At 38.8% G+C, this 15,436-nt stretch overlaps 1 protein-coding gene across 1 annotated transcript; it reads left to right on the forward strand.

Moving 5' to 3' along the window:
- The first annotated feature begins 1,638 nt into the window (after positions 1 to 1,638).
- tmem161a (transmembrane protein 161A) lies at positions 1,639 to 13,869 on the forward strand. The gene is made up of 11 exons (XM_038290286.1): positions 1,639 to 1,766; positions 3,148 to 3,251; positions 3,322 to 3,405; positions 5,235 to 5,326; positions 5,452 to 5,608; positions 10,708 to 10,923; positions 11,035 to 11,178; positions 11,263 to 11,376; positions 11,453 to 11,627; positions 11,711 to 11,807; positions 13,005 to 13,869. Exons 1-11 carry the CDS (start codon positions 1,764 to 1,766, stop codon positions 13,307 to 13,309), a joined length of 1,491 nt encoding a protein of 496 aa, XP_038146214.1. The 5' UTR covers positions 1,639 to 1,763; the 3' UTR covers positions 13,310 to 13,869.
- Positions 13,870 to 15,436: the final 1,567 nt, after the last annotated feature.

Raw genomic sequence — 15,436 nt, forward strand, 5'->3', positions numbered from 1 at the left:
GTTGAACTATTTCAGCATTAATTTCCAGATTTGGATGCTTAGCTGCAGAGGTGTCCAATAACAAAGTACAAATACTTTGTTACTGTAATTAAGTACACTTGTTAGGTATCTATACTTTACTCCATTACTTATTTTTCTTCCTACTTCTGACTTCTACTCATTAAATTTTCACACAAGTATCTGTACTTTCTATTCCTTACATAAAAAAAAAAAAAACGTCACTTGTTACTCTTGGCTTCGGTTTAATGTTTAAAATATTTATTTCAGGTCATGTGCACCATCCAATGCAGATCATTGGCGCCATCAACATCTAGTAAAAAACTAGTGTAATTGCATATGTCAAATAACGCAAATACTCATTGGTCAGGTATTCATCAAATTTATGAAGATGCCAAAAGAATTTATCATCAGAAGCAAGCAGGTGTTCTTCAAACTGCAAACGTAAATTGTCTATGCCATGCTACAATGTCGCATTCAGAAAAAGATGTTGAAATGTCTGAAAGGTCGGACACAGGCGAGAGCGTATCGGGAGATGGAGACGGAGACCAACCAGACCTCCCTCATCCTTGGTCCTATCTCAAAGAAATTTTCAAGATAGTCGAAAAATTTAGATTTCAATTCATATAGTGGCATCTGGCTGTTTTTTTAAAGGTTACTTTATACTTTTATACTTTAAGTAGTTTTTGGAGCACATACTTTTTCACTTTTACTTCAGTAAAGAGGTCAAGTTGATACTTCAGCTTTTACCAGAGTGTTTTTATACTGCAGTATCTATACTTCTACTTAAGTAACAAATGTGTGTACTTTTGACACCCCTGCTAAGCTGTGAGGAAAAAAGACTTAGAATTGTTTAATTAGAATTATTTATTTTAAATACACAAATGAACTGTAATCAAGTACATTTTAAAAGAGGTGAACATCTGTTCAGTCATCATTTTGTCAATGAGACAACATTGTGACGCTTTTTGTTTTGCTTGTTTCTTCTGTTGTTGGTCACTGTTTATTAAAATTGTAATGTAGTAGTACTTTGTTCTCTTTAATAAAGTAAATTTTTGCTTGATACTTTAAATACTAGATATATAAACATGTTGATATATCAGGTGTTACAATTTGTTTTTATAACAAAAAAGCAATAATATGCTTTTGGTCACAAAATTTCTAAATTCTATTTTTAAAACCTCGTATCCCTGTTTAAGGTCATATCAGGCAGAGAAGTGCGCAGAGTCCCAGCTCACTGTGGTGCCTTTCAAGACAATCAGAAATATTTAGCTTTAGCTCGGATGTTTGTATTTTCCATGCATAATTATCATATCCTTAACATTATAAATCTTAAAAACACAAGCATAAGGTTTGCCGTTTTTATTAATGCATAATATAAAGGGGATGCGTTATCTAAAAAAAAAAACAAACAAAAAAAACGCATATAATAAAAAAATAGTTATTTTAAAAGAGGCTGTGGTAGTTTTAAAAAGCGTCAGGATAAATAGACTGTTTTTTAGATGTTTCTTATGGTTATATTAGCCTGTAATGATGTTATTGTTACCAGAAATCGAAATTGATACACGTGACTTGTTTCGTATTCTTTCAGAAACTCGAATTTACTTCGTTTATTGAAGTACCTGAAGTTAACTCGGAACCCGTATCTACATCCGGGTCAGTTAGCAGTCTCACATGTAGGTTGGTTCAGCTGTAAACTGTGCGGCAGATACAAAAGCTCCTGATACAGCTCTGTTTCTTTCATCGTTTTTTTTAAAACAGAGGATATGGTAAATATATCTACACCCACTCCGCCGTCTGTAATAGTTTGACTAACATATCGCTGTATGAACTTGTAGCCAGCATTTAGCCATTTAGCTGATGCTAAGGGAGGCTTGCAGCAGCCTGACAGGTGCTGGAGTTAGGTTAAATTTAGCTGGGCAGACATCTGCTGAGTTTCATTCATTTCCCAATGGCCTTTCAGCTCATGCAGTGTCTGTTTTATAGGATCGTCATCTCGTTAAAAAGTTTTTAATGAATGTTGTGATTTTTCAGGGGTTAAAATAAAGCCTGCATCATCAGTCTCTACTCAGTTTAAATGTGACTCTGGTTGAAGAACGACTTCAGACATCCTTTTCCGCAAAAGGGACTTTTTCTTTAATACTTTTGAAATCAAGCATTATAGGCTCATCCTGATATCAATGGTAACTCTCTCACGATTGTTGAATCATAACGTTTGTGCGAGATGTATTAGCACGTCATCTAGACTTGTCAGATCAGTTGATTAAAGCTTTCTGGGAGGCCAAACAAAATGACTCCAAAGGCACATGAACGCATCATCCAGGAGTTCAACCTTTCAGTCCTGCAGACATTAGCTGGGTCACCTAACTGACAGGAGCAGGTTGTTTTTCCTCTAAGTGAATAAAACCACATTATGGATTTACTAAGATTATGTTAACCGATGTCGAAGTTGTTGAAAATCTGTAATATTTAGGTATGAAAATGTTCTTTAGAAAAGAGGAGTTTTGTGAGTTAACAAATCAGGGCTGAAACAATCGATAATTTAAATAGTCGTCAACTAATTCAGTAAACGATTAATCCTTAACTGGAAAATAGAGACTGTTAGAAGTGCCTTCAGCTTAAAGAGCGACCCCCTTAGAGCAGTTATTATACCAAAATTGTAAAAATATGTATAAACATTTTGCATTTGAGATGAAAAAAAAAGTCTCTGTCCGTCAGTATGCTCTACCCAGAACTCCTCAATTGGGAAAGTTTTACTTTAACCTGGTTTAGTTTGGTAAAAATTCTTCTTTAAGGAACCTTGGCTATCAGATTATTACTCGATTAATTGAAAAAAATTAAACAGATTAAGGCAGCCCTGTACCAAATACATGTGGGTAGTTACAAACACAAAAATCTATTAAAAAATTAATTATCTCTGGTGTTACGTAAATCAAACAGTTAAGTGAGAACAAAGTTTGTATATTATCACTGGCCAAAAAAAATTTAATGAAGCACGTGAATATTTGAATTTTATCTATTTCATTTGTTGTAATATAGAAAATAGTTTTTTAGTGAACAGTAGAGCTGATGGTGTAATCACAAATTTAGGCTTACTGTTCACGAGGCTCCTGGTTCAGATAGTCACTGTGTGCTTTGCTCATTTTACAGGCTCTGATGGGGATTCAGCTGGTGGTCAGCTTGCTGGCTGCCAGCATCATGCAAAGGTTGGCTCCACACTGCTCATTTGCACGATGGCTCCTCTGCAACGGCAGGTAATGTCTCCCTCAACTACCACTATGCACCTCTGGTATTTACTGTGCTAACTTAGTGTGTTCCCCCCAGTTTGTTCCGTTTCAAACACCCCTCAGAGGGAGAACTGTGTGCGCTAGCAGGAAAACAGATGCCCAAGCAAAACAGAAGAGACCGGTAAGAGATATTTTTTCTCTTTAAAACCTTTGCCTCTTCTGCAATAAAACCAGCTCACCTGCAGGCTTTTAGCTAGGAATATTTCATAGGGTGTACAGCTTGGTGTATTACATATTTAGGCTTTGCAATGAGTGCATTTTGAAACTTAGACTCTCTGAAACACTATTACCAGCATTTTGAGGTGGATTGCAGCTAACTTTTTGTCTTTGTTCAAACTCTATTTTTGTCTTGATAATGGGAAGTATGTGTTCTTGACAAGAGGTGGAAATTTCATAAGGAAGTCATGAGATATTTTTTTTTGTTTCATAGGTTAATTCAAACAATCAGAAAGTGTAACTTGAACTTATTGCTAATGGTAAAACTTAATTATTAAAACTTGAACTTGATTCATACATATGCAACAAGTTGAACAACTTGAAAAACAGTCAACAAAAAAACAGTCTACAAATACTACAACACAATCTGCAAACCAACAGAGGAGAAAGTACAACCAGGGCTGCTTTTATTTCTTTAAGAATACAGCTGATACTAAAACTAATCTGGAGCTCGTCACATTTTCATGTATTTTAGTACATTTTGTAAATGTCAGCTGATGAGTCACAGAAAAAGGACAGTTATACCAGTTGTAAAAAGTGCAAAATAAGCTCACCGTTATCCAAAAACAACCTCCGATTGTCGATCTTATGGAAATAAATACTCCAATTGTCTGTAAGAAACATGAAAAAAATCACGGCATCTACTTGAAATTTGCTACGGATTTTGTATCGACTCCACAACCCCCCACCCCCCCCCCCATCTGTCATTCAAGTTTGCTGTTGTTTTCCCCCATTACACGGACATTATTGTCCCAAAGAACAAAAAAAAAATCCTCTAAAATAATCTTATAGTTGTCAGGCATTCGATGAGTTTTCAAAAACTTTTCAAAGTTTCAAGCTTACCTGCTTGCTAATAGTGCAGCGTGCTTGTTCCATCGTATTTCAAAGGAAAATTAGGGCATACCAAAGCTGTACATCCCAAAAACAGGGTGTACAATTTCAGATATTTTTAGTAAAGGGCGTACAGTGTTTGCCTGTACGCTTTGCAACCTAAAAGCCTGCTGACCTGCAAAGCCGGGCATACACCGTACGATTTCCAGTCATGCCAGATTTTTTGGTGCGTCGTATTGTGTACACGGGATAACGACGGTCAATCAGCCTCTCACGACCACCTCTTGGATCAGGAATTGTGAGTTCTGGAGAAAATCAAACATGTTTGAAATCCAGTTGGCCGTCGTAAGGTGGTCGTGGGCAAATCGCTCAGTGCGCATACACAAACTATGATTCTTCTTCTTCCTCTCAGACGAAAACACAGAATCATGGTGGGGTGCAATGAGTGAAATGGAGTTCAGTCTGTAAAATTGACAGACTGTAGTAGCCAAGTTCGCTCAGCCGTGTCTTTGTCCAAATACGTCGTTGCCTTTTCTTTTAAAGGCTTTCAGCACAAAATTGCACAAATTCCCATAGCAGGTCGTTTCACTCTAGTGAGCTTTATATTCCTATTCATGGCTTCCGGATAGACGTATCTGAGTAGCGGCATCTCACTGCGGTGCTGAGTTAGATGTGGTTTATAAACGTACAGTGTGAGCAGGTCGCATTAGAAGCGTCGGGTTGCACAGTTTGAGAACATAGATCGATATCTGTACGATAAAACCCTGCATTTTGACTGTACCACTCGTACATCTGAGCCCACCAATGTGACGTTTAGAGCTGAAAACCCCAAATAGTTGTTTTATGGTTTTCTACTTTTATAAAATGTTTACTTAGTCATTTTTGCCCTTTCTTGTTTCATAGGAGACAGAACGGGGAGAACAAACCTATCACAGTGCCTAAAGACATTGACCTTCAGCTGGAGAAGGCTCCAGTCAATGTGATGGATGCTCTCGGTACATAAATATTCCTTTATATCCATCACAGGGATGCTGTGCAAATTTTAACACTAACTTTCTTACTTATGTATAATTTGTAAAATGCTTTCTAACATCTGTTTTTATGCGATTTCTGTTGACAGTGCTGCGTTTTTTCTTGGAGTACCAGTGGCTCGTAGATTTTGCTGTTTATGCACTGGGTGTCTTCCTGTTCACTGAGGGTTACTACAGTGTAATAGATGCCAGTAAAGAGGTTAATATCGGAGCCATCTGGTGCGTCCTAACCGTTCTCTTTGGGCTGTATCCTTCTGCAACATAATTGATAAATATGACAAAACAGCTGAATTTGCTCCAAAAGCTGCACATGATGGATGGCAGTGGAAACAAAGGTGCATCGAAGGTTTTATATTTCTTTTAGAATATGTGACAGAGATAAGAAGATGTGTGACAGGGTTCCTGCAGATCCTAAAAAAGTCTTAAAAGGCATTTCATTTTTTTCAATATAAAATTAAGGCTTTAGATCTTAAATCAGACTCTGACAGGTCATCATAAATAGGATTTTAATTTTGTAATCCATATCAAACATTAAAATAACTGACAATAATATTTTTATAATTTACTGAATGGCTCACTGGAACCTTTATTGATTCTGTCCCGATAGCAGAACCAATAAAATTGAAGTTTCGGCCAGACATTGGGGTGATGCGGCACTAACTTTTTCACTGGACAACGTGGGGAATTTAAAAAACTGTCTGTCCAGCCAAGAGATTTCTGCATGAATAAAATCAGGACTGGGGAATGTAGATGAAGCACGATGTGAATCAAGGCAGTGGAATAACACGTGTGAAGCGTGAAAAACTACGGATGTGTTTGATTTCAGATGCTGCGTCCTCCAAGAACCTTGAAAATAAGGAGGCTGAAAGAGTTTTGGCTATGGATTTCAACAGGTCCAGCCTTCTCCACATTTCACCGCATGTACGCCTATCGCCTAGCAACCATTATAGTTGACACACAAAGCAGGCAAAGAATGGATACTTTACTTCTCACTATTGTTCTGTGTGCTAATAACATTTTCGAGGAGCTTCAGCAGCTGTACGGTCGTCGTTCATATCATATAGTCCCCACACTGCAGAGATATTGGAATCTGAGCTTAAATGTCAGCTAAACCCGTTTACACATAGACAGATAAAACCTTTTTTAATAAACCAAACATTTCCTGCCAAATATTTGATTCAATAGCTGGGCTGCGACGGAATCTGGCGACAAATCTGTCTTTTGGAGGACGGAGCTGCTGAATTAAAACTCGGCAAAAGCATCAAAATGAAGTTACAGAGAAGCAGCAGGTATTTCTCAGGTCTGTTCCTCCCTTGTCTCTGCAAAGCCTACACTGCGTCCCCCACATCAACAACAGCGCCATTAGCACCAAATCTCTGGAGTTTTTCAAAATTTGAAACATTTCTACAGAGCCAGAAAGTAATTTTTTATGTTAAAATACACATTCAGATAAATTTGTTGCTACTCGGTTTTTCTTGTGTTTATTGTTAAAGGAATAGTACACCCAAAACATGGTTAGCCTTCATTTTCTACTCACCCCCATGCTGAACAACACTCTGGAGTACTTTTTTGATATCTCAAATGCATCTGGAGATCTGGGAGGCTTCTTGTTAGACTTATTGTCTTCATCTAAGCCTTCAACTTGTATGTTAGATCCAGTTCCAACCAGGTTATTTAAGGAGGTATTCCCTTTGATCTCCTCCTCCATTTTAGATGTGATTAATCTATCTCTGTTACAGGGATATGTACCTAAAGCTTTTAAGGTTGCTGTAATTAAACCTCTGCTTAAGAAACCGTCTCTTGACCCAGATGACTTGGTCAATTATAGACCTATATCCAATCTTCCTTTCTTATCCAAAATTCTTGAGAAAGTAGTTGCCAAACAAGTTTGCGATCACTTCCACCATAATGAACTTTTTGAAGAGTTTCAGTCTGGCTTTAGAGCTCATCATAGCACTGAAACAGCTCTGGTGAAAGTCACTAATGATATTCTCATGGCCTCAGATAATGGACTTGTATCTGTGCTCGTCCTGTTGGATCTTAGTGCTGCATTTGATACAGTTGACCATAATATTCTTTTAGAAAGACTTGAATATTTTGTTGGAATTAAAGGAACAGCACTAGACTGGTTTAAATCTTATCTATCTGATCGAATTCAGTTTGTTCATGTTAATGATAGATCTTCAACACGCTCAAAGGTTACCTGTGGAGTACCACAGGGATCAGTGCTAGGACCAATTCTCTTTACTTTATACATGCTCCCAATTGGTAGAATTATTAGACAGCATGGGATTAATTTCCACTGTTATGCTGATGATACCCAGCTATATCTGTCTATAAATCCAGATGAAGCTAACCCATTACATAGATTACAGGCATGTCTTGAAGACATAAAAACCTGGATGACTCTTAACTTTCTGCTTCTGAATGCAGACAAAACAGAAGTTATAGTCTTTGGACCAGAGTCTCTGAAAAAGAAACTGATTAGCCAGTCACTTCATTTGGATGGGATTAAACTGATTTCAGATAATAAAGTAAAAAATCTTGGTGTTGTTTTTGATCAGGACCTGTCATTTAAATCCCATATCAAGGAGGTTTCTAGAATTTCCTTCTTTCATCTGAGGAACATTGCAAAAATTAGAAATATCCTGTCCAGGGGTGATGCTGAGAAACTAGTCCATGCATTTGTTACTTCAAGGCTGGACTATTGTAATTCTTTACTATCAGGAAGTCCACAAACTGTAGTTAAAAGCCTTCAGCTGATCCAAAATGCTGCAGCCAGAGTTCTAATGAAAATTAAAAAGAGAGATCATATCTCGCCTATCCTGGCTTCTCTTCATTGGCTTCCTGTTAAATCAAGAATAGAATTTAAAATCCTCCTTCTCACATATAAAGCCTTAAATGGCCAAGCTCCATCTTATATCAGAGATCTGATTGTTCCTTATGTTCCTAACAGAGCACTTCGCTCTCAATCTGCAGGTTTACTAGTGGTTCCTAGAATTTCTAAAAGTAGAATGGGAGGCAGATCTTTTAGTTATCAGGCTCCTCTCCTGTGGAACCAACTACCAGTTTTAGTCCGTGAGGCAGACACCCTGTCTACTTTTAAGGCTAGGCTTAAAACTTTCCTTTTTGATAAAGCTTATAGTTAGAGTGGCTCAGGTTATCCTGAGCTATCTATATAGTTATGCTGCTATAGGCTTAGACTTTTGGAGGACATAGGGACCCCCATTTCATCATTCTGCTTCATTCTCTCTCTGTTCTCCTATTCTGCAGAATCTGTTAGTTCAATCTCTAACCTTCTGCTCTCTCTGCTTTTCCTCAGAGTAGCTTTGCCTCGTCTGTTCCTGTTTGGCTGTGACGTCATCCTGGAAAGAAACATCAGCTGTGCTGCTTCTATCAACACCCTTGTTTATAGATGTTGGAGATCGGCCTGTTTTCCAGTGTGGTCCTGTTTCTCTGACCGTGACTGAGTGGATGTGCTTTCTTCGTCCTCTGGCATGGGAGCTGCCTTGGAGCTCGTCTGCCTGGCTGTGTGTTTCCTGGACGGGGCCGCCTTTTACAGCTGCTTTTTGTATCTCTGCTTCTGTCTCCTTGAACCCCAGTCGGCCTCGGCAGATGGCCGCTCACACTGAGCCTGGTTCTGCTGGAGGTTTCTTCCTGTTAAAAGGGAGTTTTTCCTCTCCACTGTCGCTACAAGCATGCTTAGTGTGGGGGATTGTATTTGAGTCAATGAGTCAATGCAATCAACTGGTTTTCCTTAGATAGAAAACTTTGTATCAATTTGATCTGGTTGAACTGTAAAGTGCCTTGAGATGACATGTGTTGTGAATTTGGCGCTATATAAATAAACTGAATTGAATTGAATTGCTGACATTCAAATAATGGAGGTCTATGGCGCCCGAGGCAGAAAGGTCCATAAAAGTCCACAAAAAACGTGTCAATATTCCTCCATACTGCTCGTCCAATGTATTCCAAGTGTCCTGAGTGGGTAGCATCCAGAATTTACTCGAAATGAAGTCATTTAGAATGTTTTTAGAGCATAAACAGTAGTGTATAGGATTTTCTAAAAGCGCGTTCACGAGTCTACGGAAACCGCGGCAGACCAAACCAGATGAAAGTGCGCATTCAGCGTCTGCTCTGCCGATAATGCAAGCGTAGAAGAAGAAATGTGCTGTTTACCTGTGCAAAGAAGAAACAACGAAAGAAAAATGTCTGAGGACTTCAGTGTTGAGGAAGAGCACGAGTTCTTTGCCGAGCTGAATGCGCACTTTCATCTGGTTTGGTCTGCCGCGGTTTCCATAGACTCGTGAACACGCTTTTAGGAAATCCTATACACTACTGTTTATGCTCTAAAAACATTCTAAATGACTTCGTTTTGAGTAAATTATGGATGCTACCCACTCAGGACACTTGGAATACATTGGACGAGCAGTATGGAGGAATATTGACATGTTTTTTGTGGACTTTTATGGACCTTTCTGCCTTGGGCACCATACCCTCCATTATTTGAATGTCAGCAGACAGCAAGAAGCCTCCCAGATCTCCAGATGCATTTGAGATATCAAAAAAGTACTCCAGAGTGTTGTTCAGCATGGGGGTGAGTAGAAAATGAAGGCTAATCATGTTTTGGGTGTACTATTCCTTTAAATTAGTCTTAACTTTTTATTTCAAGTGCCATTAAAAAGTCTTAAATTGAACTTCCCTCACGCCGTAGGAACCCTGTAAAATGTTTTCTAAGAATGGAGCATTTTTAGATTTCTTTTATTTGCAGTGTTTTATTTAGCGCTTTCTGTAAAGGTAACGTGTCCATCTGTGTGTCTTCCTTAAAAATGTCTCCTAAGATAACTGAGTATTTAAAGGGTTTTAAGTTTTAGTTTAGATTCTTGAAATAAAAATGTGAAGCATCTAGGACTGAAACAATTAATCGGATTAATCATGATTAATCAATTATTTCAATAATCATCAACTAATTTAGTAATTGGAGTATGTAAACTCTAAAACAGGCCTTTATCTGACAGAGAAACACACTTAGAGCAGTAATTATACCAAAATTGTAAAAATATAAATATTTTGCATTTTAAGAAAAAAAAAAACTTTAGTGTGTAGATCTGCTCTATTCAGAACTCCTCAAGTGGAAGAGATTTAGTTTCGAATGGTTTCAGTTTGTAAAAAGTATTCTTTAAGGAACTGTTGGTTATCTGATTATTAATGGCTTAATCAAAAAAATAATTGACAGATAAATGGATTTGCAAAATAATCATCAGTTGCAGCCCTAGAAGCGACACGGTGACCTATTCATGGAATCAAGTCCACCTGTTTGCTCCTCTTTAACCATTAACCTTCAGAAAGGCCCTTCAGACTCTCATGAGTCACTACTTCCGCTCGGAGGAAGGCGGCGAGCGCTCCGTGTGTCTCGCCTTTGGTTTCCTGTCTCTGCTAGTGGCGATGCTGGTGCTGGTGGTCAGGGAGGACTACCTGGAGTTTGGACTGGAGTCCGGCTTCTCCAACCTGTTTGACAACCTGGAAACATTTGCTAAACAGCAGGGCTATGCCGATTGGTCGTGAGTATCTGTGCATGGAGGCAAAGCACCTGCAGTGTTTTAGCAGAGAACTGGCCTGTCTAGATGTGAGACGGTTTAAAGGACGCCATCCTCTGGCTGTTTCCATAACAGAATCCCAGTGACTAAGCTGAGCGTGAAGCTGGGCTTGGCTGCTGTCTGCGCTTACATTGGTTCCCTCCTGGCCTTCCCTGGACTCAGGCTGGCCCAGACCCATCTAGATGCTGTACAGATGAACTCTGATCGCCCGCTCATCCAGTAAGAACTCTTATACAAAAAAACAGCCTTTAACTCTTCTTACAGCTGCAGGGTTTACCTGATTGCTCTAATGTCCTTCTGCAGGATTCTGCTTCACCTGAGTTTCTTATCTCCTGTGGTCGTGTTGGTTCTGTGGGTGAAACCAATTGCTAGAGACTTTTTGGCCAATGCACCGATGGGAAAGACTTCTGTCACTCTGTAAGTGAACAGCTGTGGTCGATCCTCCTGATGGAGGCGGTGAATAGTAAGAAATGTTACCTCCTTCCTGTTGCAGTGTGAGCAGTGAAGCATTTGACAGCGTGCGACTGTGGATCATCGTGGCGCTGTGTGTGCTGCGGCTGGGACTGACCCGGTACCACCTGCAGGCCTACCTGAACCTGGCTCAGAAGTGGGTGGAGCAGATGAGGAAGGAGGCGGGACGTATTGCTGCCATTGATATCCAGAGGAAGGTCACTGCTTGTTCTCAATCATTAGTAAAGTGAAGTGTTTACTTTTGCTTCCCTCTTCATGAAATATTTTTTCTTTATTTCAGGTCACACGAGTGTTTTGCTACCTATCTGTGGTTACACTCCAGTATTTAGTTCCTATTCTGCTCATCCTCTTCTCCACTTTGGCGCTGAAGGTGCTTGGTAGGTAAAATACGGCCTCTGAAAAAGGCCTTTCATGCTCACTTGTTAATTCAACATCGTGACTGTTTCTAAGCAGAGGTGTTAAGTAACAATTACTTTATGTTTACTTAAGTAGTAATTTTCTGTACTTTAGTGGATTAATCATTTTTAGATAACTTTTTATATCTACTCCTTAAGCTGGACATACAGTGTGTGATATTTTCATCGTACTCGGCTACAGCTCATACTGTACAACCAAACCACAGAGTTTATAAGTTCACAGCTCGCAATGCATGTTCTCACACTGTGGCCAACGCTCTCATGTGATCTACCTGCTCACACTGCACATCCAAAAACCTCACATTGGACTCAGCGCTGAGAGATGGCGCTGGTCGGACTTGTCAATCTGGGAGAAGAAGAAGAAGGACTCCCTTGTTTGCGCATGCGCAGTGCTTGAGGTTCTTGTAAATCGGCCCGTAGCTCTGCTTCAACAGCAGGGTTTACCTACAAACATGTCACGACGACCGACTGAATCTAAAACATTTTAATTTTTTTTCCTGAACTTACGATTCCTGATCGGAACTGAAAAATCGGCCCGAAAAAGGCAAACAATTGTACGATATGTCTGGCTTTAAATTTTTTTGAAATTATCTCCACTTTCTACTCTTTACATTTTAAAAACAGACTTTTTAGTTTTGTTTCACTTAAGCCTATTTTCTTTATCATCTGTTTGTACTTAAAACAATTAAAAACCATCAAAATAATACGTTTCATTCAGATAGTTAATTTCTTTGTGGTTGGACTTGGTGCTGCCCCAACTTGTTGTTCACTACATATACAAAATAAATAGGTTTTTCAAGATAATGCAAAGTTAAATTTGATACTGTTACCATTAGTTACAAAAATGTATAACGAAGAAAATTAAGTCTAAGGAAGTTATCCAGAATTGTAGAAAATGTTCCTTTAATAGAGTAGTGCAGTAACCTGTATGAGGTTGAAAGAATCTATTCCTAACATTATTTCCTGTATTACTTTTACTTTGATATTTTAAGTAGTTTTAAAAAATGGTAGATTTACACTTTTACTTTGTTAAAAAGCTTAAGTTGATGCTCTAACTTCTATTACAGTGTTTTTAAACAAAAGGAGGTATGCATCTACTTGAGTAATGAACATTAGTAGATGACTCCTTTTTTTTTACGCTCTGACTTTATTTTCTAGGGAACTACTCCTGGTGTTTTGATAACGAGGAAACTCCGGGAGTGACGCCAGCGCTGGTCCTCCCCACAGCAGCGCCTGTAGCGTCCGGTGGTCTGGATGAGGACGAAGAAGGGATGGAAGACATGGAGGAGGACATCCAGGCCACCGTAGCACATCTTCTGGAGGCGTTCGCTGCGCTGCGGTCTGTCCTCACTCCTATATTTCTGCGTGGTCTCTTTGCCTTTCTCACTTGGTGGGTGGCTGCCTGCCAAGTGATCAGCTCCCTGTTTGGCATCTACTTCCATCAGTACCTGATGCAGAACTGAAGAACCTGGAGGACAGGATGCATGTCTCTGCAAATCACACCAAGCTCTCCGTGTAAAAGATGCTGCTGGACTGGATGCCTGCAGACAGAAAAAGGGGCAAGTGACAAGAAGCCAGAACCACAGACTGACTGTGGTTTTTGGAAAACTTTGCTGTATCGACCAGCAGGCTTCCAGCATCAGACGTGCAAATATACTGAAGGAACTGGAGCTTTTATTACAAAGAAAGCTTGTTTATCATGCATTTATTTTGTAGCGGCAGATTTAGTAAAGGAAGAATCATTTGGGCATTTGGAGGAATACTTTCATGTTTCCTCCCTTTTTAACCCAATTCAAAGCGGTGGGAAAACAATCTTAGCTCATTTAATGAAAGAGCTATAAATTTATGCACCTCAGAGGTTACTTTACTAATCAAATACAGTTTTTACCTTCTTTTCCTAATAGATAAAATGTGGCAACTTCAAGAAGGCCTTTACCCTGAATAAAATAACATAACTATATGGTATGTAGAATTTAACTTAATTACAGTGTTCATAATATTTATTTTTGTTTATATGCTAAAATAAAAATAAAAACATTAAACTCTATCATACAGAAAAGAGCTGACCTCAGTAGATAAGGCCAATATTTATGCTGAAAAGTAGTTGGATCACTTAAAGGGGAAAGGATTTTTTTTCAGCCTAATGGCAATAAATTCAATTCAGTTTATTTATATTGCACCAATTCACAACACATTTCACCTCAAGGCACTTTACAGAGACAATTCAACAAGATCATGTTGTCAGATTCGTTCAAAGTTTTCTATCTAATGATAACCAGCTGATTGCATTAACTCGAAGGTAATCCCTCACACCAAGCCTGCTTGTAGCGACAGTGGAGAGGATAAACTAAATTTTAACAGGAAGAAACCTCCAGCAGAACCAGGCTCAGTTTGAGCGGCCATCTGCCGAGGCCCACTGTGATTCAAGGAGACAGAAGCAGACATAGAAAAAGAAGCATAGATACAAAAGGCAACTGTAAACCAGCTCCACAGGCGGCCCCGTCCAGGAAACACACAGCCACGCAGACGAGCTCCGAGCCAGCTCCCATATCAGAGGATGCAGAGAGCACATACAGTTAGCAACAGTCAGTGAATCAGGACTACACTAAAAAACAGGCCAAGCTCCATCATTTATAAACAAAGGTGTTGATGGCAGCAGCACAGCTGATATTTCTCTCCAAAATGGAGTCACAGCCAAACAGGAACAGACCAGATGAAGCTACTATAATGAGAAAAAACAGAGAGAGCATAATGTTAGAGATTGAACTAAGAAATACTTCAGAATGGGAAAATAGTGAAAGAATGAAGCAGAAAGATGAAAAGGGGTCCTATGTCCTCCAGCAGTGTAAGCCTATAGCAGCATAACTATAGATGCTGATGTTATTCTTGCAAAGACATATTTTTCAATGTAAAAAAACTTCTAATGCCTTTATATTTAAAACTGGTTTCATTGTTATTGTAAAGTTAAGTATTCTAATGTTACAACATCAGACACTATTCTGTGCATCGTAAGGCCAAGAGTAAGAAATGGAGCAACCCTGAACTGAAGAAACCAGCTCAGGATTCAAGTCTTTTTACTTAGTGAAGAGGATTTAGATTTGGTTTGAAAGTCCTAATCACAAAGCTAAATTGTACTCTGAATCAACAAAGTATCCCTTGATCTCAAAAAGAGTTAATGATCAGATCATGTTCAATAAATAGTCTTAAAATCAGCCATTTTCTTTCTATCACTGCATTGTTTTCCCTTTTTTTATCTAGAAAATTTGATGCATGAACTCCAGCTTGCATGGACATAGTTGCCTTTTAGTATGGTAATTAATATCAATGTTTTACCTTTTTTTTTTTTTTTTAACCCAACAGACATTGAAAACCGGAGAATCTGGTAATGTTAATTAGCATAGGCTTATGAGAGTGGCAGTTAATCATAAAACTGCTTTGGTTGCTTTGTTTTTATAATGTGATGTGCTATTTTCTTACCTGATATGTCTGTGAACCCAGAAAAAAAACCTGCTGTTGCTGCTCTAAATGGCTTTAAAGAATTTAGTTTTCTTATTTTAAACACAGTGATTAATAGTTCTGAATCTGATCTG

This window comes from Cyprinodon tularosa, unplaced genomic scaffold, assembly GCF_016077235.1.
Source record: "Cyprinodon tularosa strain WSP-4 unplaced genomic scaffold, ASM1607723v1 ctg278, whole genome shotgun sequence".
NCBI lineage: Eukaryota > Metazoa > Chordata > Actinopteri > Cyprinodontiformes > Cyprinodontidae > Cyprinodon > Cyprinodon tularosa.